The sequence below is a fragment of the Macaca thibetana genome, chromosome 19, assembly GCF_024542745.1.
Source record: "Macaca thibetana thibetana isolate TM-01 chromosome 19, ASM2454274v1, whole genome shotgun sequence".
Lineage (NCBI taxonomy): Eukaryota > Metazoa > Chordata > Mammalia > Primates > Cercopithecidae > Macaca > Macaca thibetana.
Genome location: NC_065596.1, coordinates 42,790,600 through 42,814,901, shown reverse-complemented (window position 1 = coordinate 42,814,901; position 24,302 = coordinate 42,790,600). Strand labels below are relative to the sequence as shown.

Below are 24,302 nucleotides of genomic sequence, written 5' to 3'. Positions count from 1 at the left end.
GGTGCAAAGGGCTTCAGTCAGGAGGAAACACGCAGTCCTAGGGGAATTGAAAGAGGACCAGGCGGCCAGAAAGCAAAAAGCAAGAGGGTTTGTGGTTAGACCCAGGCCGGGCCAGATCTTCCCAGGCTTTGTAAGCCGTGGCGGGGTGATTCGATTTTATCCGCAGTGGATGGGGAGCCGCAAGAAGGGTCTGAATGGAGGTGGTGAGGGAGCATGGTCCACCTGGCATTTGGGAACAACTTTACACTTGGGTTTTTTTTTTGTTTTTTTGAGACAGAGTCTTGCTCTGTTGCCCAGGCTGGAGTGCAGTGGTGCAATCTTGGCTCACTGCGACCTCTACCTCCGAGTTCAAGAGATTCTCCTGCCTCAGCCTCCTGAGTAGTTGGGATTACAGGTACGTGCCATCCCAGCCAGCTAATTTTTGTACTTTTTTTTTTTTTTTTGAGATGGAGTTTTGCTCTTGTTGCCCAGGCTGGAGTGCAATGGTGCGATCTCGGCTCACCACAACCTCCGCCTCCAGGGTTCAAGAGATTCTCCTGCCTCAGCCTCCCAAGTAGCTGGGATTACAGGCGCACACCACCACATCCCACTGATTTTTGTATTTTTAGTGGAGACGGGGTTTCACTATGTTGGCCAGACTGGTCTCAAACTCTTGACCTCAGATGATCCACCTGCCTTGGCCTCCCAAAGTGCTGGGATTAAAAGCGTGAGCCACAGCACCCGACATACACTTGTTCTTTTTGTGTTCCCAGGATGTGAGAGAACACAGTCATCCTAGAGTAAAAGCTAAGATAAGTGACTATAATGAAAACAAGGCTGTAGGCAGTGAGGCCGTGTCTGGAAGGGCCTCAGATGTCAGGTTGAGGAGCTGGACTTTGTCCTGAGAGCAGGAAGGAACCCAGGGAGCCAGATTACAGGACATCTTTGGAGATAAACCTGGGAAATGATTCTTTTAATTGTGGCCTATGTCTCTAGTAAGTTCATATCAATTGGGGCTATGATCACCATTATTAGAATAGAAGAGAAAAAATAAATATGCATTGAACGCTGGGTATACCTTGGGTGAAACTTTTTTTTAAACTTGAGACAGAGTCTCACTGTGGTACCCAGGCTGGAGTGCAGTGGCACAATCATAGCTCACTGCAACCTCGAACTCCTAAGCTCAAGTGATCCTCTTGCTTCAGCCTCCCAAAGTGTTGGGATTACAGATATGAGTCACTGCGTCTGGCCTGGATGAAACTTTTAATTGTGGATAATGATGATAGAAGCTAACATCTATATAATCCTGAGGATGTGCCAGGCACTAGTCTAAGTCTTTTTTTTGTTTGTTTTTTTTTGTTTTGTTTTGTTTTTTTGAGACAGAGTTTTGCTGTTGTTGCCCAGGCTGGAGTGCAGTGGCGCGATCTCGGCTCACTGCAACCTCCACCTCCCGGGTTCAAGCGATTCTCCTGTCTCAGCCTCCCGAGTAGCTGGGATTACAGGCATGCGCCACCATGCCCGGCTAATTTTGTATTTTTTGTCTTTTTTTTTTTTTCCTTTTTGTGGAGAACGGGGTCTGGCTATATTACCCAGGCAGGTCTCGAACTCCTGGGCTCAAGCTATCCTCCCGCCTCTGCCTCCCTGAGAGCTGGGATTACAGGCGTGAGCCACCGCGCCCGGCCTAATTTTGTATTTTTAGTAGAGACGGGGTTTCTCCATGTTGGTCAGGCTGGTCTCGAACTCCCGACCTCAGGTGATCCGCCCACCTCAGCCTCCCAAAGTGCTGGGATTACAGGCATGAGCCACCGTGCAAGGCACTAGCTAAGTCTTTTAAGTCTTCGATAGCCAGGGAGCACCTATTAGTCCTACTATTACACACTCATTTTACAAGTGAAGCCCCCAGGGCATAGGGAGGAGGTTGAGTAGCCTGTCCAAAAATCACATGGCTCATAAGTGGCAGGGGCAAGCTCCCTGAGTACCTTTCCAATAATAATCCGTTTGAAAAGCTCAAATAAGGCTGGGTGTGGTGGTTCAGGCCTGTAATCCCAGCACTTTGGGAGGCCGAGGTGGGTGGATCATTTGAGGTCAGGAGTTCAAGACTAGCCTGGCCAACATAGTGAGATCTCCCAGCTCTACTAAAAATACAAAAATCAGCTGGGTGTGGTAGTGTTTGCCTGTAATCCCAGCTACTCAGGAGGCTGAAGCAGGAGAATCACTTGTTTGGTTTTCGTTTTTTTTTTTTTTTTTTTTTTTTGAGACGGAGTCTCGCTCTGTCGCCCAGGCTGGAGTATAGTGGCCGGATCTCAGCTTACTGCAAGCTCCGCCTCCCGGGTTCACGCCACAGGAGAATCACTTGAACCTGAGAGACAGAGGTTGTAGTAAGCTGAGATCATGTCACTGCACTCCAGCCTGGGACTTCGTCTCAGAAAAAAAAAAAAAAAAAACCTCAGCTCAAATAATATTGAAACAATGGCCAACAGATGTGGAGCACTCATTTGCCTGGCACTGTTCAAAGTACCTGACATGGCCGGGCGCGGTGGCTCACGCCTGTAATTCCAGCACTTTGGGAGGCAAAGGTGGGCGGATCACAAGGGCACAGGCAGAGATGGAGACCATCCTGGTCAACATGGTGAAACCCTGTCTCTATTAAAAATACAAAAATTACCTGGGCACGGTGGCACATGCCTGTAGTCCCAGCTACTTGGGAGGCTGAGGCAGGAGAATCACTTGAACCCGGGAGGTGGAGGTTGCAGTGAGCCGAGATTGTGCCACTGCACTCCAGCCTGGGCAACAGAGCGAGACTCCGACTGAAAAAAACCAAAACCAAAACCAAAAAAACCAAAATGTGCCTGGCATGCATCAGCTTGCCAAACTGTAGGTACTATTTTCATTTTTTAGAGGCAAGGTGTCCCTCTGTCTACCAGGATGGAGTGTAGTGGCCCATTCGTAGCTCACTGAAGCCTCAAACTGCTGGGCTCAAGTGATCCTCCTGCCTTAGCCTCCAGGCACACAACACAACACCCAGCTAATATTTAACATTTTTTATAGAGACGGGATTTTTGCCTTGTTGCCCAGGCTGGTTTCCAGCTTCTGGACTCAAGTGATCCTCCTGCTTCCGCCTCCCAACGCGTTGGGATTGCAGACTGGAGGTACCACGCCCGGCCTGGAGGTACCATTATTAATCCCTTCAACAGATGGGAGAAGGAAGGGTCCCAGAGCGCTGGGGGAGGGGCTCACCGTCATCATGTCGTCACATTTCATGTCAGGCTCATCCTCATCCTCGCTCTTGTTGTAGAACTTGCGGAAGAAGTTGAAGGCCACTACGGTGTACAGGTAGACGACCACCGCCAGAAGGCCCACAGTCATCACCAGCTGGGGGCAGGATGGGGCCAAGTCAGCTCCACCCTGGGCTTGCCCTCCCCTGGCCGCGCCCATTCCGGGTCCTGGCCCCAGTTCAGTCCCCGTGGCTCTACCTTGCTGCCCCACACACCCTTGGCTTGGCCCCGCCTGGCCTTGCCCCTCCTCAGCCCAGCTGCCCGGCCCTCACCCCTCCACCACCCACTGCCACGCTGGTCCCTGCTGGCCCACGCCCCACAGCCAGGTCCTCCCCACACCTGTTTCCCATTGTGGGTGACGGAGGAGAGGATGGTGCGCAGCGTCTTGACCCCCATGGCGATGTCCAGGAGATGGGCAGCGAAGAAGAAGTTGTTGTAGTGCCCCAAGAGGGACATCACCATATACCAGCCCAGGTACAGGAAGGACTGTGGGCGCACAGGGCCAGGTGTCAGGGGGAAGGCAGGGACACATGAGGAGCACTCTGGAGGGTAGGGGCCACTCGGGAGAGTCAGCTATGCCCTGGGGGTCGGGTGCCAGCCCTGGCTGGGGAGTACATGGAGGACGGGGCATTCTGGGTGAGAAGGCATCCTGCGGGTAGATGAGAGCCCCCTGCAGAAGGAAATAATCTGGGAATCCAAGAGCACACTGAGGAAGCCAAAGGATGTTCTGGGCCGGGTGTGGTGGCTCATGCCTGTAATCCTAGCGCTTTGGGGGGCTGAGGCAGGAGGATCACTTGAGGTCAGGAGTTCAAGACCAGTCCAGGCAACATAGTGAAACTCCCTCATTTCTTCCTCTTTTTTTTTTTTTTTTTTTTTTGAGATGGAGTTTCACTCTTCTCACCCAGGCTGGAGTGCAATGGCGCAATCCCAGCTCACCGCAATCTCCACCTCCAGGGTCCAAGTGAAGGAGGCTAAGCCTACCTTAGCCTTGCTTAGCCTCCCAAGTAGCTGAGACCATAGGTGTGGGTAACCACACCCAGCTAATTTTTTTTTTTTTTTTTTTTTTTTTTTTTGAGATGGAGTGTTAGTCTGTTGCCCAGGCTGGAGTGCAGTGGTGCAATCTCGGCTCACTGCAACCTCCGCCTCCCGGGTTCAAGCGATTCTCCTAGCTTAGCCTCTGAAGTAGCTGGGACTACAGGCGTGGGTCACCACACCCAGCTAATTTTTGTATTTTTAGTAGAGCTGGGGTTTCACCATGATGGCCAGGCTGGTCTCTAACTCCTGGCCTCAATTTATCCACCCACCTCGGCCTCCCAACCCAAAGTGCTGGGATTACAGGCCTGAGCCACCGCACTTGGCCACTCTCTGCTTTTTGTTAGAGACAGGGTCTCACTCTGTTATCCAGGCTGAAGTGCAGTGGTGAACACGCAGCTCGCTGAAACTTCTGCCTCCTGGGCTCAAGCCATCCTCCCACTGCAGCCTGTTGAGTAGCTGGGACTACAGGTGTGTGCCACCACACCTGGCTAATGTTTGTATTTTTTGTAGAGACAGGGTTTCACCGTCTCTACAAAAGTTGCCCAAGCTGGTCTTAAATGTTTGAGCTCAAGCAATCCTCTGCCTTTGCCTCCCAAAGTGCTGGGATTACAGGTGTGAGCCACTGTGCCTGGCTGCCTGGCTAATTTTTTTTTTTTTTTTTTTTTAAGACGGATTCTCATTCTGTCACCCAGGCTGGAGTGCAGTGGTGCGATCTTAGCTCACTGCAGCCTCCACCTCCTGAATTCAAGCCATTCTCCTGCCTCAGCCTCCCGAGTAGCTGGGATTAAAGCACCTGCCACCATGCCCAGGGCCAGGTGTGTCTTGAACTCCTGACCTCAAGTGATCTGCCTGCCTCGGCCTCCGCAAGTGCTGGGACTACAAGTGTGAGCCACCACGCCCAGCCCCAGCTAATTTTTAAATTTTTTGTAGAGAGAGGATCTCACTATATTGTCCAGGCTGGTCTCAAACTCTGGACTCCAGTGAGCCACCAGCCTTGGCCTCTCAAAGCGTTGGGAGTACAGGCGTGAGCCACCACACCCAATCCCAGCTATTTAAAAAAAAATAGTAATAATAATAAAACGATGTCTGGGGGGATAAGGAGCCTCGTGTGGGTAAGAAGGTACCCTAGGGTCACAGCCACTCAGCGTCCCAGGAGTCATTCTCTGGTCAGGAATCCCCCAAGCTGGGAACCCTCCTAATGCCCCACCCCTGCAGAGTCCCTCCCCAATCTGCGGGCCCCTGCTCACGTTGTCTGTGAAGATGACCCCGAACTTCCAGATCTGGTACTTGACATCGATGGACATGAGCCTGTGGGGGCGGGGGTCGGAGGAGATATGCTTGAGTGTCAGACCCCAGTCACCTCCCCTGCATGCCCCAGGCCTGTGCAGGGGCGTCCTGGGCTCACCAGGTCAGCAGCCCTGGTGGCGGGTCGGGCTTGCGCTCATTGTGGGCGGTGATCTCTAGTGTGGCCAGGTCCATGCCCAGTAGCTCAGCAATCCGCTCCCGCCCGTAGATGTCCCCATGTTTGTCCAGGACCTGCACAAGAGAGCGTCAAGCTGTGTAGACACAGCTGGAGTGTGGTGTGTGTCGTGGCCTGCAAGGGGGTTCTGGGGACACTCCAAACTCTGAACGAGAAATGAGAGGTGCATTGTTTTGTTTTGTTTTGTGTTGAGACAGAGTCTCCCTCTGATGCCCAGGCTGGAGTACAGTGGCGCCATCTCTGCTCACCACAACCTCTGCCTCCCACGTTCAAGTGATTCTCCTGCCTCAGCCTCCTGAGTAGCTGGGATTACAGGCGCCCGCCGCCACACCAGCTAATTTTTTATATTTTAAGTAGAGACGGGGTCTCACCATGTTGGCCAGGCTGGTCTTGATCTCCTAACCTCAAGTGATCTGCCCACCTTGGCCTCCCAAAGTGCTGGGATTACAGGTGTGAGCCACCGTGCCCAGCCTTGATGCTCTGCTCTTTCCATGTGCCCATTCAAGAAAGGGAAGTGTGCTTACTATACCCATCTCCCCATGGGGAAACTGAGGTGTTACTCAGAGAGGCAAAAAAACCTCTTGCCCAAGGTCACACACCAAGCAAGTGCTCGGCAAGCCTGTGACGACCTGGTGGCAGGCAGGGACCTAATCCAGGACCCAGTGCATCCATGTCCTCTCACCTTGCGCTTGACAAACTTGTCCCAGTAGTTGCTGGGGAAAGACCTGCCGAGAGAAAGAGAGAGAGCGCGCCTGAGTGTGAGATGTTAGGGCCAGAGGGATGGGAGCTGTCAGTCACATTGGGGGGTGGGTTGAAATTCCACTGTTTTTTTTTTTTTCTCTGTCTCACTCTGTCGCCCAGGCTGGAGTGCAGTGGTGTGTTATCGGCTCACTGCAACCTTTGCCTCCCAGGTTCAAGCGATTCTCCTGCCTCAGCCTCCTGAGTAGCTGGGATTACAGGGGCCCACCACCATGCCCGGCTAATTTTTGTATTTTTAGTAGAGACTGGGTTTTGCCATGTTGGTCAGGCTGGTCTCGAACTTCTGACCTCAGGTGATCCCCCCCCACCCGCCTTGGCCTCCCAAAGTGCTGGGATTACAGGCGTGAGCCACCGTGCCTGGCTCCACTGCTTTTCTTGTAGGAACCTTGAGCAGTGGGGACCCCCCCTGCCATCTTTGCTGGACCCCAGATGAGGTAGAGAATTTGCATTCAGAGCCAGATGTGCAAAAAAGACCTCAGAATGGCACTCTGATAAAGAGGCTCTGGCGTGGTGATGGGCGGGAAGGAGTCCAAACCAGCAGCCTGACCCAGCACCAACTCCAGTGGAACTGCCTCCTTCCTCATACTGGTTGATTTCATTTAATTTCATGATTCTGGCCCTTTATTGACCAGTTTTCCAAGTGACAAATTGATGCCCTAACATCCTCAAGTATGGCTACCGAGTTTTGTTGTTTGAGAGGGTGGAGTGACGATTGATTATGAGTTCACAGATTTACAATTATTTGAAGTGCTTCGATTCATTGCACTTCTAATTCCTATTCTTTTTTTTCCCCCAGACATAGGGTCTTGCTCTGTCACTCAGGCTGAAGGACAGTGGCATAATCATAGCTCACTGCATCCTGGAACTCCTGGGCTCAAGCGATCCTCCTGCCTCAGCCTCCCAAGTAGCTAAGACTACAGGCATGCACTAGCCAGGCTAGCATGTCTGCTTTTTAGTTTGTTTTTTTTTCTAAAGATAGAGGTCTCCCTATGTTGCCCAGGCTGGTCTTGAACTCCTGGGCACAAGGGATCCTCCCGCTTCAGCCTCACAAAGTGCTGAGATTACAGGCGTGAGCCACCGAGTGCGGCCCCTAAGGCCCCTAATGATTTATTTCTTTTCTTTTTTTTTTTTTTTTTGAGACGGAGTGCTCTGGCCCCTAAGGCCCCTCAGCTCACTGCAAGCTCCGATCCCGGTTATTTCCTGCCTTTAGCTTTTTTTTTTTTTGTATTTTTAGACGTATTAGCCAGGATGTCTCACTCTGTCGTGCCTAAAGTGCTGGAGTGCAGAGACGGACAATCTGTTGCCTCTGGAGTGCTCACTGCAACATCTACCTCCCAGGTTTAAGTGATTCTCATGCCTCAGCCTCCTCAGTAGCTAAGACTACAGGTGCCCACAACCATGCCTGGCTAATTTTTGTATTTTTAGTAGAGACTACTTTTTGTATTTTTAGTAGAGATGGGGTTTCACCATGTTGGCCAGGCTGGTCTCGAACTCCTGACCTCAAGTGATCTGCCCACCTTGGCCTCCCAAGTGTTGGGATTACAGGTGTGAGCCACCGCGCCCGGCCACGTCTTTTTATTTTGCACTCATTGCGCCTGAGTAAGAATCACACTGGGAGACAGGGTTTAAAACATGGGTTCCTGGGCTCACACCCCAGAGTCACTGAAGAGGAACTTCCCGGCCTCAAGTCTAGGAATCTCCGTGTGCCACCCTCACCCACACAGATGCTGTGATGCATGGGAAATGTGCCTCTTTTATGGAAAGGAAGAGTAAGGCTTGGGGAGAATGAGGCAGGGCCTGCAGGGACTGAAACCCTAGGTTGGTTTTTTTTTTGCCAGAGGCATGGGGGACGGAATTTCGCTCTTGTTGCCCAGGCTGGAGTGCAATGGTGCGATCTGCATCCTCCACTTCCCAGATTCAAGTGATTCTCCTGATTCATCCCCAGTAGCTGGGATTACAGGTGCCCGCCACCACGCCCAGCTAATTTTTGTACTTTTAGTAGAGACGAGGTTTCACCATGTTGGCCAGGCTGGTCTTGAACTCCTGACCTCGTGATCCGCCCACCTCGGCCTCCCAAAGTGCTGGGATTACAGGCGTGAGCCACCGTGCCTGGCCTGAAACCTTAGTTTTTTTGGGTCCTATCCTGGACTGGGTGGAAACCCAGGTCCCCTCCTGCTGCCACCCTGAGGTGGGGGCTGGGTCCTTACGGTGTGTTGAGCACCAGTCGGTCCCACTGCCCCTTCACGTCATCGTCCTCGGGCTGCTCTGTGATGTATAGGCCATCAAACTCCAGCTTCCGGGCCAGCTCCTTCTCCCGCTTAAAGATTACCAGGGGCACCTGGATAGTGGGAGGAGGCCAAGGGTGGGTGTCAGGCACCTTGGCTGGACCACAGTCTCAGCAGAAGCCATGAGATCTTGCTGGAGTCCGTGTGCGACCCCACATCAGAAGTGCTTTCCCAGTGACAAGGGTAGAAATGAGGAGGTCCAGGCAGAGGGCTCAGGACTGGGATGTGGGGGACATGGGCAGAGGGGTCAGGGCGGGGATGGGGGAGGCGCAGGCAGAGGTGTCATGACTGGAATGTGGGTACAAAGATAGTTGGATCAGGGCCGGGATGGGGGGCATAGATAGAGGGGTCAGGGCTGGAATTGGGGGGCACAGGCAGAGGGGATAGGGCTGGCAGTGGGGAGGCACAGGCGGGGTGTCAGGGCTGGGATATAGGGGCATAGAGGGGTCAGGGCCACAATGGGGGTGGGGCACAGGCAGAGGGATCGGTCCAGGATGTGAGAACAGGGGAGCTGTGGGAGTCCAGGAGTGGTGCCTGATGCCACCTAGGGCTTCCCAAGGAGGGAGGTCTGAACTCAGAACTGAAGGATGAATAAAACAGAGGCAGGTGCAAGGAGGTGGAAGCGGGGCAAAGCTTTGCAGGCAGAGGGAACAGCATGTATGAAAGTTTTAAGCCCAAAGAACTCCAATAGTAAAGTTCATCCAATAGTAAAGTATCAAGACCGTTCCCAATTTGAATGTCATCCTTGCTGGAGACCCCTATCATCCTTTTTGGAGACCCCAATCCTGTACCCAGTTCCCCAGCCCTCGCCCCAACCCTGGGCCCCCTCTGTCCCAGCCACTGTGAGGGTCCCCAGCCCCAGCCAGTATTCCAGCACCGCCCCCACCCCTACCCAGCCAATAAGCCCTTGCCCCAGAACCATGGCCATGGGCCCACCTTGAGACAGTTATAGCCAATGATGCAGAGAAAGGCCACCAGTGTATGCAGGAGGCTCAGACACCGCAGGGCGGGCTCCATGTAGCCTGTGCTCTCCTCCAGGAAGTAGTACACCATGTTCTCATCCTCATCGCCCTCTGCCTCCTCTCCGGCCCCCAAGCCCCAGCCAGAGCCGCCACCAGAGCCTGCACCTGACACGTCCGCAGCAGCTGAGCCTTCCATGTCGTCTTCCCCTGGTGGAGAGTCTGAGACCTGAAATGGGGACAGAGATCCATCTGTGGGTCTGCCACATGCAGAGCCCACTCACAAAATTGAGCCTCCATTCTTGAGATTGCACTGGGGCCATACCAGATACAGTCTTGGTGTGGCTGTCAATCAAGATCAAGCGGTGGGACCAGGGCCCTAGCTAGCAAATCAGTCTCTGACCTGGGAATTAGCCTGTCGAAATGAGTGGCACAGAACTGAAGACAGAGTTGGTTCATCTTCATAGTGGAGCTCTAAAGAGACTGCCCACTAATATTAACGCTAACACGAAAATTAGTAGCAGTTAAACATTTACACAGTGCTTTTTATATGCCAGGTACTGTTGCTCTAAGTGCCTTACACATACTCATCTTCTTTTTGGTGGGGTGGACGGAGTTTCGCTCTTGTCACGCAGCCTGGGTGCAGTGGTGCAATCTTGGCTCACTGCAACCTTTGCCTCCCGGGTTCAAGGGATTCTACTGTCTCAGGCTCCTGCGTAGCTTGGATTACAGGTGCCCACCACCATGCCCAGCTAATGTTTTTGTATTTTTAGTAGAGACGGGGTTTCACCATATGGCCAGGCTGGTCTTGAACTCCTGACTTAGGTGATCCACCTACTTTGGCCTCCCAAAGTCCTGGGATTACAGGCGTGAGCCACTGTGCCTGGTGCCTTATCCTCTTTCAATCCCCACAGCACTAAGAGGTATTCCATTTTACAGATGAGAGGGTTGAGGCTCAGGGACGGTAAGCACCTTGCCTAACATCATGCACCAGTGGGCGGTGGAGCAGGACTGGGTCCCACAGAAGCCATGCTTCGATCTCTCTAGTCTACCTTACTGTCCTGTTATCTAGACCCCTGGCAAGACCCCAAGGGTCCCTTTGTCTTTCAGGAGGCCTGGTTCTTAGCCCTTTCCTTTCATTCTGTGAGCAGACTGTTTCTTCCTCCCCGCAAACTTCTGTTTAGCTTACGTGAAAGCAAAGATGCTTAACGGAATCAGTGGGTGTTGCCGAGATCTGAGGGCCTGCAGCCAGGCACACAGGACTGGCATGTGGCCGAGCTGAGCAGAGAACTCAGCTCCTGCTCCTGTTCTAACTCCCACAGGCACTCAGGTTTCTGTCCCAGATGGATCCAGGTATCCCCTACTCACCCCTATGGAGGGGGGAGTCCCAGGATCCAGGTGTCCAGCCTGAACCCTCCTAAGGACCCTGAGCCCAGTGCCTTGTCCCTTCACTGGAGGAACCCTGAAATTATGATGGGGGCTGAGCCTCCCATCCCACAGCATGGATAAGGGCCTGACCCTCCCAGCCCTTCGGGACCAGCACCTTATAAAACAGCAAGATGAAGTTGATGGCAAATGCCAAGAAGAGGGCAAGGAACCGCAGGGTGTAAAAGTTCCGGGACAGGTAGTTCTGGAGAGAAGACAAAAAGAGAGAAAGCACTCACAGATCAGCCTCTTCCCTGGAGAATTCATCCCATCATTTACCCACAGTCAAAGCACCTGGGCTCTCAATATCTGTTCCTACAACCTATTAATTAATTGATTATAATAATAATAATAATAATTATTATTATTATTTTTTGAGACGGAGTCTTGCTCTGTCACCCAGACTGGAGTGCAGTGGCCGGATCTCGGCTCACTGCAAGCTCTGCCTCCCGGGTTCCTGCCATTCTCCTGCCTCAGCCTCCCGAGTAGCTGGGACTACAGGCACCCGCCACCGCGCCCGGCTAGTTTTTTGTATTTTTTAGTAGAGACGGGGTTTCACCATGTTAGCCAGGATGGTCTTGATCTCCTGACCTCGTGATCCGCCCGTCTCGGCCTCCCAAAGTGCTGGGACTACAGGCTTGAGCCACCGCGCCCGGCCTATTATTATCATTATTATTATTATTTTTGAGACGGAGTCTTGCTCTGTCACCCAGGCTGGAGAGCAGTGCCGCCATCTTGGCTCACTGCAACCTCTGCCTACTGGGTTCAAATTCTCATCTCAGCCTCCTGAGTAGCTGGGAATACAGGCGTGCACCACCACACCCAGTTAATTTTTATATTTTCAGTAGAGATGGGGTTTCGCCATACTGGCCACGCTGGTCTCAAACTCCTGACCTCAGGTGATCCACCCACCTCGGCCTCCCAAAGTGCTGGATTATAGGTGTGAGCCACTGCACCTGGCCTCAACCTCCTATTTATTGAGTGCTTGCTTATACCAACATCTGGGCTAAGAGCTTTATTTGCAAGAACCTGTTTAATGCTCAGCACAGCACTGTGAAGTGGGTACTACCGTTATGCGCACTTTACAGATGAGGAAACTGAGGCTCAGGGAAGTGGAGTCTTGCTCAAGGTAACATAGCCAATGAGTGGCATAGCTGGGATTTGAACCCAGGCAGTCAGGCTCCAGAGTCCAAGCTCCAAGCCATTTGGCATGCTGCTCCCTGAGTGAGGTCACCCTGTCTGCTTTACAGAAGATGAAAGGGAACTTATTTTTTTTTTTTTTTTTTGAGTCAAGGTCTTGCTCTGTTACCCAGGTTGGAGTGCAGTGATGCAATCATAGCTCACTGCTGCCTCAACCTCTTGTGCTCAAGTGATGCTCCCGCCTCAGCCTCCTGAATACCTGGGACTACAGGCATGTGTTAACTTGCCCAGCTAATTAAAGAAACAATTTTGGCTACTCTGGGTGCACTGCCTATAGGGTAGCCCTGCTCTGCAAGCAGCAGTAATTTAAAAAAAAAAAAAAAAAAGAGATTAAAAAAATTCCGCTGGGTGCGGTGGCTCACGCTTGTAATCCCAGGACTTTGGGAGGCTGAGGCGGGCGGATCATGATGTCAGGAGATCGAAACCATCCTGGCTAACACGGTGAAATCCCATCTCTACTAAAAATACAAAAAATTGGCCGGGTGTGATGGTGGGCGCCTGTAGTCCCAGACTTGGGAGGCTGAGGTGGGAGAATGGCGTGAACCCAGGAGGCGGAGCTTGCAGTGAGCTGAGATCGCGCCACTGCACTCCAGCCTGGGCAACAGAGAAAAAAAAGAAAGAAAAATTATTTCATAGAGACAGGGATCTCCCTTTACTGCCCTGGCTTGTCTCAAACTCCTGGGCTCAAGCGATCCTCCTACCTTGGCCTTCCAAAGTACTGGAATTCCAGGCATGAGCCCCCTCACGTGGCCGGGAACATCTTCCATCTCTCCCTCTTTCTCTCCACCTTTCCCTCCATCCCTTATTCTTCCCACAAATTCTCATGAACCACCTTCATTCCACATGATTCCCTCACCGCCCTCCCCTGCAACTTTTGTTTTGAGACAGAGTCTCGCTCTGTCGCCCAGGCTGGAGTGCAGTGGCGCGATCTCGGCTCACTGAAACTTCTGCCTCTTGGGTTCATGCGATTCTCATGCCTCAGCCTCCTGAGTACCTGGAATTGCAGGCATACACCACTATGTCCGGTTAATTTTTTTTTTTTTTTGTATTTTTAGTAGACATGGGTTTCACCATGTTGGCCAGGCTGGCCTTGAACTTCTGACCTCAGGCGACCCGCCTGCCTCGGCCTTCCAAGGTGCTGGGATTACAGGCGTGAGCCACCGTGTCCAGCCTCCCTTACCCCCTCCTATCAGGCCAGGCCTGGAGAGGAGACAGGATAGAGGGAACCCTGGGACCTGCCTCCCAACACCCACCCTTCTTCCTGGCCTGGATGAGATGAGCACTTTCCCAGGAACTGGGAGAGAGCTCAGACCTCCACAGCAGCACTGGGAGTAATGGAGGGACTAAGACTCTAAAGGCTGACAGCCAAGAACAGGCCACGGTGGGAAGGCCAGAGCGGTGGCCTCATTGAATGTAGCTCTGGATAGAGGATGGAGGTGGAAGTGTGGGTGGGTGACCCCGATGAACAGAGGTGTGGAGGTTGGAATAAGGATTGTGAGCAGGGAGGGGACAAGGAACCAAGTGAGGGCCATCTGAAAATGCTACCCTGTCCTCAGGTCTGGGGATGCCTCTGCCCTCTCCCCAGCTAGCGTTCTTCTTGGAGATGAGCTTGAACAGGTGAACTCAAGAACAGGGTGAGCCGGAGAGGTGGGCACCAGAGGTGGGGTTCCCGGGGAGAAGAAGGTTCAAGTGACCTGGCTGGATCCTCACCAGGAACTTCACCCTCTGCACCTCCAGTTCTCCCCAGAATTCACCCCCAGCTTCTTCCTTCTTTGGAGGGGGTGAGGGAGGTGCTTGCTTCTTGGGGGGCTCTGGTGGGGGTTCGGGAACTTCTTCTTTCTCCCCATTCTCGGCACTGCAAGGCAGGACAGAGAGAGGTCAGGAGGTGCCAGGGCAGGCAATGCATGAGTTCATTCATTCAAAAGCGTTCGTCGGGGGCCCACCCCATGCCTGGCCCAGATTTGGATGGTGCTGGGTACATGGGATGATGAGATAATCAGGACTTGCCCTTATGAGGCTCCAGTCCAATGTGGGAGACAGGCAGTGACAGTGACACCAGGCAGTGACAGCCCAGAGTGGTCAGGGCTGGGATGCCGGAAGCTCAGGGGGTTGTGGGAATCTGGAGGAGACACTTCCTCAGCTTAGGAGGGGGTCAGGTGTCCTGGAGAATTGGAAAGGATGAGAGAGACTCAGAGGAGGCATGGGGGCCTGTGTTCCATGCAGAGGGAAGGCACATGTGATGACCTGGCGGTTAGATGGGAGTTTTTATTTTTCTGTTTTTTTTTGTTTTTGTTTTTTTTGAGACAGGGTCTTGCTCTGTCACCCAGGCTGGAGTGCAGTGGTGATCTTCCCACCTCAGTCTCTCCACATACCACCATGCTTGGCTAATTTAAATTTTTTTTTTTTTTTGAGACGGAGTCTCGCTCTGTTGCCCAGGCTGGAGTGCAGTGGCGCAATCTTGGCTCACTGCAAGCTCCGCCTTCCGGTTCATGCCATTCTCCTGCCTCAGCCTCCTAAGTAGCTGGGACTACAGGTGTCCACCACCACGCCCGGCTCATTTTTTTTGTATTTTAGTAGAGATGGGGTTTCACCGTGTTAGCCAGGATGGTCTCGATCCCCTGACCTCGTGATCCACCTGCCTCAGCCTCCCAAGTGCTGGGATTACAGGCGTGAGCCAGCGCGCCCGGCCAATTTTAATTTTTTTTTATAGTGCTCAAGCTGGAGCATTTATTTCTTGATTCTTTTTCTCAGAGCCTCTCTTCCGTGCCTGAGTCTGGGCTGGGTGACACCGAGGACACAGGGTGGCCAGGACAGCCCCGGGGCCTGATCTCTGGAGGCTCCTAGTCTAGGAGGGAGGCAGTGATAGGGGCTGGCCACTCACTCTGCTTTCTCCGGCTCCAGTTCTGGTTCCGGCTCCGGCTCTGGCGGGAGCTCCTCCTCCACTCCATCCACCTAGGGGCGGGGCAAGCATCAGGGCTGAGTCCCCACCCCAAGCGCTTCTCAGGGCTGCTTGCCTGTTCCTCTCATCTCCTTTCTTATTTCCCCTGGGTAATCTAAGTTTTACACTTCTCCCCACCAGAAAGAGGCAGATTATGACTCCCATTTTACAGAGGGGAAACTGAGGCTCATCGAGGTGAAGACCTTTGCCCAAAGCACTGCGCAGGGTCGGGCTGACTCCATGTGCAGCTCTGCTTGTCTCCCACTGCTTCCCACCACCTTGACCTCTGCGCCCCACCATGGCATTCCCAGCACCAAGTGCCTGAGGATGTTTGGGGTTCCTTCCTCCATGGGGTACTTCATTCCCACACCAGTATCTCCGAGGGTCTTTTCCTAGTGGCCCTGACCCTGTCTGGAAACTTTTTTTAGTCTTGGTCTTTCTTTTCCTTTTCTTTTTTTTGGAAACGGAGTCTCGCTCTGTCGCCTAGGCTGGAGTGCAGTGGCACCATCTTGGCTCACTGCAACCTCCGCCTCCCGGGTTCAAACGATTCTCCTGCCTCAGCCCCCCCCTAGTAGCTGGGATTACAGGCGCACACCACCACGCCCGGCTAATTTTTGTATTTTTAGTAGAGACAGGGTTCCACCACGGTGGCCAGGATGATCTCAAACTCCTGACCTCAGGTGATCCGCCCGCCTCGGCCTCCCAAAGTGCTGGGATCACAGATGTGAGCCACCGCGCCCGGCTTAGTTTTGGTCTTTCTTGCCTTCTAATTTGGTCTCTGGGTTTCTTACTCTTTCTGGCTCTCCAGGTGTCATTTTCTGTACCTCTCCTGGGCCCTGCACTTTGCCCGGCCCTGCACTCTCTCTCCCCCGGCCCTTTCTCCAGGTCTCCATCTCTAAGTCTCTCTGTGCGTCTGTGCATCCCTCTGTCTCTGAGCGTCTCTCTTGCCCGGCGCCCGCTCAGTCCCCGTGTGCGTCCTCCGTGGGTGCGTGCGCCCTGCGTGTGCCTATCCCTCTGGCCAGTTCTCTCTTCTCGGTGTGTTTATACCCAGTCGGGCTCTCTTCCTCCCTTCAATGCCTCATCTTTCCAAAACCCCAAAGCCCCCGCCTGCTCTCTCACCCCCAGCTTCCTCTTGAGAATGGGAGAGCCCTCGGGCGTGGGCGGTTCCGCAGGCGTCGTGTCCCCCATGTCCCCGAGACCGCCAGCCCCTTCGGGCCGGAAGGGGCCCCCATCCGTCACGGCCACCGCCCCGTCGGCACCGCCCGGCCCGGCCTCGTCCACCGCCTCCTCCTCGTCTCCAGCGCCCTCCGCGGCGTCCCCTCCGCCTTCGCTGGCACCCTCGCCGTCTGCGTCTCCGCCGGGCCCGGCCGGCTGCTCGCCGTGCACCTCGTCGCTGGTGGGGTCGGGCATGCCCGCCAGGAGCTCGGTCACCGTCACCTTCTTGGCGCCCTCCACCAGGCCGCCGCCGAACAGCGAGCCCCAGAGCAGGCCCAGCGCGCCCGCCGCCGCCCCCGCGCCAGCGGCCCCCGCGCGCGTCACGGCTGCCCAGAGCAGCGCCGCCACCGCGGTGGCAGCCTCGCGGGCCGTGAGCCGCCGCAGCCGCCGCACGCGCCGCCGCAGGCTGCGGTAGCTGAGGCCGCGCAGGGCCCGGCCCATGGCCGCCGCCACCCGCGCTGTCGCCCCTGCCGCCGCCGTGGCCGCCGTGCCCTCGGGGCCCGCCGCGCTCTCCTCCGCGCCCTCCACGCCCGCCTCCGCCGCGCCCTCGTCCTCGTCGGTCTCCGGCTCGCCCTCGGGCTCCGAGATCTGCGCGGCGATCTGCATCTCGAAGATGGTGTCCTCGCAGAAACTCACGAAGAGCTCCATCTTCTCGGCCTCGCCGCCCTCGTTCACCACGTCGAAGATGAACTGGCGCTTGGACTCCTTCACCTGAAGCGCGGGGCGGCGGACAGGATAGGGGCACTGTCAGCGGGGGCTCGGACAGCAGCAGTGGCAGCTACAAGGGGTCACCGCTGCAGGCGCTATTCTAAATGCACTGTTATTTTGTTTTGTTTTTGAGACAGGGTCAGGTCGGGCGCGGTGGCTCCGCCTGTAATCGCAGCACTTTGGGAAACCGGGCAGATCACTTGAGGTCAGGAGTTCGAGACCAGCCTGGCCAACATGGTGAAACCCCCGTCTCCACTAAAAATGCAAAAATTAGCCGCTGTGGTGGCGCACCCCTGTAATCCCAGCTACTCGGGCGGCTGAGGTAGGAGAATTACTCGAACCCGTGAGGCAGAGGTTGCAGTGAGCCCAGATCTCGCCACTATACTCTAGCCTGGGCGACAGAGCAAGACTCCGTCTCAAAAAAAAAAAAAAAAAAAAAAAAAAAAAAAAAAAAAGACAGGATCTAGCTCTGTCTCCCAGGCTGGAATGAAGTGATGCTATCTCGGCTCACTGCAACCTTCGCCCCCAGGGTTCAAGCGATCCCCATGCCTAGGCCTCTTGAGTAGCTAGGATTACAGGCACCCGACACCATGCCGGGCTGTTTTTGAATTTTCAGTGGAGACAGGGTTTTGCCATGTTGGCCAGGCTGGTGTCGAACTCCTGGCCTCAAGTGATCTGCATGCCTCAGCTTCCCAAAGTGCTGGGATTACAGGCATGAGCCACCATGACTGGCCTGCTAATTTCTAAAAAAATTTTTTTTTGCAGAGACAGGGTCTGGCTGTGTTGGTCAGGCTGGTGTCGAAGTCCTGGCCTCAAGCACTCCTCTGGCCTTGGCCTCCCAAAGTGCTGGGAATACAGGCAGGCGCCACAGCACCCGGCCATGTTGTTGTCTTGCTTATCAATAGCAAACCTATAGAGAGCGCTTTATAGAGGGCACTCATTGCAGGTACTCCTGTAAATGCTTCCGTAAGGCCAGGCCCCAGACAAGCAGTTTCCATAAAACTCATTTAATCCTCACAAACAAGCCTAGGGCTAGCGGGTTTTCTTCCCATTTTACAGATGAGGACAGGGAGGCTCAGAAAGGTACATGCCCAGGTGACACAGATGAGGTGGCACGTATAGGATTTGAAATCCCAGTGAGCTGGCTCCAGGATGGATGTATTTAGCTTCCTTGAGAGGAGGAGCATAGTGCTCGAAGGCAAAGGCAGCCAGCCTGCCTGGGTTCAAATCCTGATTCTGCCACTGAGTAGCTGGGTGATTCTGAATTTACTCTCTGGACCTCCGTTTTCCCTCTGTAAAATGGGCATAATAGGACCTACATTGTAGGGTTGGTGTGAGGGCTAAATGAGTTAGTAGATGCTGCATGATTAGAACAGCTCCTGGTGCCTGATAAATGCCATATAACGGGCAGGCCATGGTGGCTCACGCCTGTAATGCCAGCACTTTGGGAGGCCAAGGTAAGCGGATCACCTGAGGTCAGGAGTTCAAGACCAGCCTGGCCAACATGGCAAAATCCCGACTCTACTGAAAATATAAAAATTAGCTGGGTGTGGTGGCACATGGCTGTAATCTCAGTTACTCGGGACGCTGAGACAGGAGAACTACTTGAACCCAGGAGGTGGAGGTTGCAGTGAGCCGAGATCGTGCCATTGCACTCCAGCCTGGGCGACAAGAGCAAAACTCCATCTCAAACAACAACGATGACAACAACACCATACAGTGTTCCCTATTATACTGCCACACAGGTGCTCCGCGGCCACATGGGCATACGTGGATGCCTGAGGAGCAGGGGAAAGTGGAATGGGAAGGGGTGAGCAGAAGGGAGCGGATGTTTGGAGGAACAGCACTAAGGGAAAGAGTGTTGGTGTGGGAAGCACGCAGTGGCAGAGGAAGAGGGAGGGCAGAGCTCCCCCAGCACGTGCAAGGAGTGAGTGGGAAGGGCCATGGTGAACAGGGGCTTCCTGCAGAGGCAGGAATGTGCAGACATCCTGGGTGCCAGGATGCTGCAACCACGTGTGTGCCAGATGGGGGTGTGTATGCAGCGGGGTCCCAAGAGGCATAGATGAGTGTGCAAGATCTCAAGGGTTCCTGCGGAGTATGTGAGGAGACACCAGGGGCCAGGGAGGGCTCAGGTGCAAGGAGGGCGTGGCGGCATGGGAGGATGCCAGAAGTGTGCAACCATGAGAGGCTCAGTGTGCACAGTGGGCGTGGGCACATGGGGCAGGCGTGCAAGGGCCTGGGACTCTATGGGGGGACAGGAGGAGTATGAGTGTGAGAGGGGTCTGCAGTTATGCAGTGTGCGTGAGGCAGGCATGAATGTGCGAAGGGGAGCCAAGGGTTTGTGTACTGGCTCCCAGAACATGAGGACAGGGCTCTGTGTGGGACATGAGCCCGCGTGCATGAGCTGGTGTCCCCTGAGGAGACATATGAAGGGCCCAGTTGCGAAGGAGGTGATGGGTGCGCAAGCCTCCCGGGCTATGAGTGTGAGACAAGGAGGGGTGTGCACGTACCTGGGGGCATCTGAGGAACAACAAGCAAATGTGTGTGCAAAAGAATGTGGTGAGGGTGTGTCAGGGCCATGTGGGGAGTGTGAGGGAATGGGGAGGGGAACCATATGTCAGCCAGGTGTGCCAACTGTGCTGGGGACATGCTGGGACCACGAGTGTACCTTCGGGGCAAGTGAGTGTGTGAGGGGTGTTCAAGCATTTGTGGGCTGGGCATAGGAGGAGCTGAGATAGGGTCCGTCAGGTTAGAGAGTGGGTCTGGGGGCTCTTGTGGGTGAGCCTGAGACTGTGGCCCAAGTGTGTATGGGTGAGCATGGTTGTGCTGGGGCTACAGTGAGGGCAAGTGGGCAGTGAACGAATGAGGCATGCCAGGGTTCTGGGAGGGCTCACTGGCATCCTCAGGGTGTGTGTGCAAGAGGTGTGCACCCACCTGTGGGCCCAGAATAAGGGGGGGTACACATCGTGTGCTAGGACTTCAGAATGCATCTGGGGGCACACGTGATGACTGGTGAAGGGTGGGTCAGCATGCCAGGGCACCCCAGAGCCCCCAAGGCGAGCGTGTACAAGCGTAAGCATGAGCGGGCCAGGACCAAGAGACGGCACACCGGAGCTGCTGGGAAGGTGAGCAAGGGGTGTATCGCCATGTGGGTTCAAGGAGGTGACAGTGTGGGCAGGGCTGCATCAGGGCTATAAGGGCCTGCCAGAGCTCCCAGGGTGTGCGTGTAGGGGAAAAGCATGGCGTGTGAGCAGCCACAGTCAGGACACACTGACCCTGCTTCATGCCCAAGGGCTGTGCATCCTTGTGTGGTCCAGGTGCGCAAGAAATGGCCAGGGGCGAGCCAGGGATGTGCAAGGGCACAGCAGGGCAAAATGTGTACAAAAGGGTGGGCGTGGGCTTGCCAGAGTAGGGCAGATATGCGAGGCACGGCACGGCCCCCTGTGGGGTCCAAGCGTGCCAGAAGTGAGCACCCACATGCCCGAAGCCCCAGGAGGCGAGCATGCACGCGCGCGTGTCCCCCGACCTGGGGCATCTCCCACTGGGCGCGGTTGGTCTCCGAGATCTCGAAGTAGATGCGCTCGATGCGGCGCGAGGCGCCCATGATCTCAATGCGGCCCAGGTAGGGGCGGAAGTACTCGAGGATGCTCTCGGCCAGCTCCAGGAAGTTGTGCAGGCGCGGGTCATGCGGCACATGCTCCGACAGGTTGGTCAGCAGCACCGCCACGTTGAAGCCGATGTCGCGAGCTGGCTCCTGGAATCGGTTGGCGAACTCCTCGCAGTTGATCATCTCGTTCTCATCCGCTTCGGAGCACGAAAGCAGGAACTGGATTTCTGGACCGCTGAACTGCTTCTGGCTGTCCATGGCCTGGGGGCGGGCAGGGAGGTCAGTGGGGTGGCCTGGAGAGCCTCAATTCTCTCTCTCTCTTTTTTTAGACAAGGTATCGCTGTATCGCCCAGGCTGGAGTGCAGTGGCACAATCACGGCTCACCACAGCCTCAACACATCGCTCTTGCCCCCATCCCAACCCCTGGGCTCAACTGCCCAGCCTCCAGAGTAGCTGGGACTATAGGCACACACCACTACACCTGGCTAATTTTAACTTTTTTAATTTTTTTTTTTTTTTTTTTTTTTTTTTAGAGATAGGGTCTCCCTATGTTGCCAAGGCTGGTCTCAAACTCCTGGGCTCAAGGGATCCTCCCACTTCAGCTGAAACCTGTTTTTTTGTTTGTTTGTTTGTTTGTTTTTTTGAGACAGAGTTTCACTCTTGTCGCCCAGGCTGGAGTGCAGTGGCATGATCTCAGCTCACTGCAACCTCTACCTCCCAGGTTCAAGTGCCTCAGCGTCCTGAGTAGCTGGGATTACAGGCTCCTGCCACCACATCTGGCTAATTTTTTGTATTTTTAGTGAGATGGGGTTTCATCATGTTGGCCAGGCTGGTCTCGAACTCCGGTCCTGTCCTCAGGTGATCCACCCGCCTCCGCCTCCCAAAGTGCAGGGGTGACAGGTGTGAGCCACCACGGCCAGCCATAACACTGTTTATCTGTTATCCTCCTGATGGAAATGTAGGTTGCTTCCAGATTTGTTTTGTTTTGTTTTGTTTTCTCCTGAGACTGGGTCTGGCTCTGTCACCCAGGCTGGGGTGGTGTAGTGGCACAATCTCAGCTCATTGCAGCCTCCACCTCCCAGGGTCAAATGAGTCGTGTGCTTCAGCCTCCTGAGTAGCTAGGACTACATGTGCATGCCACTGTACCTGGTGAATTTTTGTATTTTTTTGTAGACGGGGTTTTGCCATGTTGCCTAGGCTTGTCCCAAACTCCTGAACTCAGGTGATGTGCCCTCCTCTGCATCACAAAGTGTTGGGATTACAAGCATAAATCACCAAGTTCACCCACAGATTTTTTTTTACAGACAACATTTTTCTTGAACATTCTTGTGCTGATTGCCCATGCATTTTTGCAAGAGGTTCTCTAGAGCAGCGTAAAATGTTCTTGACTGCACTCAATGTAAGAATACATTTTACAATGTGACTCAAAAAAAAAAAAAAAAAAAGGTTTCGTGACACAATTCTGACCTTTGCTGTGGAGCACACTCTGCAATGTTCTATTTTATTTCTAAAGAGGCTGGTCACGAGTTATGCGTTGCTAAATTAATTTCATTACCTACAGATGGGTTGCAATATGCAGTGTGAGAAATGTTGCTCTGGGGTATGAACAGAAGCAAAATTTTCTGGCTCTCAAAAGTGCTTTGTAAAAACCCCAGAACTTTGCAAAATGCTTTCTAAATGAGTAACACGCTTTGCAAATCATGAAGGGCTCTAGAAACCACAGAGCATGGAGACATAATCACACCGGAACCCCTCACCTACTGCCCTCACCTCGTCTGCCTGCCTCCCCCTCTATCATGAGCAATGTGACACTATCTGTCTCAAAAACCCACCCTGGCCAGGCGTGGTGGCTCATGCCTGTAATCCCAGGACTTTGGGAGGCCAAGGCGGGTGGATCACCTGAGGTCGGGAGTTCAAGACCAGCCTGGACAACATGGTGAAATCCCGTCTCTACTAAAAATACAAAAATTAGCTAGGCATGGTGGTGCGTGCCTATAATCCCAGCTACTTGGGAGGCTGAGGCAGGAGAATGGCTTGAACCTGTGAGGCGGAGGTTGCAGTGAGCCGAGATTGTGCCACTGCACCTAGCCTGGGCAATAAGAGCGAGACCTTGTGCAAAAAAAAAAAAAAAAAAACCTCTCCACAGGGTCCTGGGACACTATCACCTCCATTCACTCCTAGACTCTGCTCTTGTGATTTGCTGGTCTGTCTTTGTCATCATTCATTGCCCATCCCTTTATTTTATTTTATTTTATTTATTTATTTATTTATTTATTTATTTATTTATTATTATTATTATTATTATTATTATTATTATTATTAGAGACAGAGTCTTGCTGTGTCTTGCCCAGGCTGGAGTGCGGTGGCACGATCTTGGCTCACGGCAGCCTCCACCTCCTGGGTTCAAGTGATTCTCCTGTCTCAGCCTACTGAGTAGCTGGGACTACAGGCATGTGCCACCGCACTGGCTAATTCTGTATTTTTAGTAGAGACAGGGTTTTGCCATGTTGGTCAGGCTGACCTCGAACTCCTGACCTCAGATGATCTGCCCGCCTGGGCCTCTCAAAATGCTGGGGTTACAGGCGTGAGCCACCACACCTGGCCTATTTTAAAAAAAACATTATTTTTACTTTTATTTTTTGAGACAGAGTCTTGCTCTGTCACCCAGGCTGGAGTGCAGTGGTGTGATGTTGGTTCACTGCAACCTCTGCCTCCAGGGTTCAGCGATTCTCCTGCCTCAGTCTTCTGAGTAGCTGAGATTATAGGCATGTGCCACCACGCTCAGCTAATTTTTGTATTTTTAATAGAGATGAGGTTTCGCCATGTTGGTCAGGCTGGTCTTGAACTCCTGATCTCAAGTGATCCGCCTGCCTTGGCCTCCCAAAGTGTTGGGATTCCAGGAGTGAACCAGGCCTTTTTATCTTTCATTTTTGTGGGTACCTAGTCGTTGTATATATTTATGGGGTAGGTGAACTATTTTGATACAGGCACGCAATACGTACTCACATCAGGGTTGATGGGGTATCCGTTCCCTCCAGCATTTATCATTGCTTTGTGTTACAGTCTACTTATAGTCTTTTAGTTGTTTTATTTTATTATTAATTTTTTGAGACAAAGTCTATCTCTACTACCTAGGCCAGAGTGTAATGGAGTGATCATGGCTTGCCATAGCCTCGACCTCCTGGGCTCAAGTGATCCTCCCATCTTAGCCTTCCAAGTTGGAACCACAGGCATGCCCAGATAATTTTTTAAACAGTTTTTTGTAGAGACAAGGTCTCATTATGTTTGAACTCCTGGGCTCAAGCGATCCTCCCACCTCAGCCTCCCAAAGTGCCGAGATTACAGGCATAAGTCATCGTGCCTGGCTAGTATTTTACTTTATATTTTATTTTATTTTTGAGAGAGTCTCACTCTGTTGCCCAGGCTGGAGTGCAGTG

At 53.5% G+C, this 24,302-nt stretch overlaps 2 protein-coding genes and 1 long non-coding RNA gene across 4 annotated transcripts in view; 1 reads left to right on the top strand and 2 right to left on the bottom strand.

Annotated features, from left to right (window-relative positions):
• Positions 1 to 24,302, bottom strand: part of RYR1 (ryanodine receptor 1) — a 158,547-nt gene that overhangs the window by 3,537 nt on the left and 130,708 nt on the right. For both annotated transcript variants that reach the window (XM_050768867.1, XM_050768868.1), the window contains 12 exons: positions 20,785 to 21,126; positions 16,455 to 17,261; positions 15,279 to 15,349; positions 14,108 to 14,252; positions 11,316 to 11,402; positions 9,750 to 10,001; positions 8,736 to 8,866; positions 6,452 to 6,494; positions 5,695 to 5,825; positions 5,537 to 5,597; positions 3,594 to 3,740; positions 3,217 to 3,351 (listed from right to left, as the gene is read on the bottom strand). In XM_050768867.1, the coding sequence (XP_050624824.1) occupies positions 3,217 to 3,351; positions 3,594 to 3,740; positions 5,537 to 5,597; positions 5,695 to 5,825; positions 6,452 to 6,494; positions 8,736 to 8,866; positions 9,750 to 10,001; positions 11,316 to 11,402; positions 14,108 to 14,252; positions 15,279 to 15,349; positions 16,455 to 17,261; positions 20,785 to 21,126 (2,352 nt within the window). The remainder of the gene's footprint in view (positions 1 to 3,216; positions 3,352 to 3,593; positions 3,741 to 5,536; positions 5,598 to 5,694; positions 5,826 to 6,451; positions 6,495 to 8,735; positions 8,867 to 9,749; positions 10,002 to 11,315; positions 11,403 to 14,107; positions 14,253 to 15,278; positions 15,350 to 16,454; positions 17,262 to 20,784; positions 21,127 to 24,302) is intronic.
• EIF3K (eukaryotic translation initiation factor 3 subunit K) overlaps positions 1 to 24,302 on the bottom strand; it is a 107,554-nt gene that overhangs the window by 51,345 nt on the left and 31,907 nt on the right. The window lies entirely within an intron of this gene.
• LOC126942150 (uncharacterized) overlaps positions 1 to 24,302 on the top strand; it is a 51,953-nt gene that overhangs the window by 3,538 nt on the left and 24,113 nt on the right. The window lies entirely within an intron of this gene.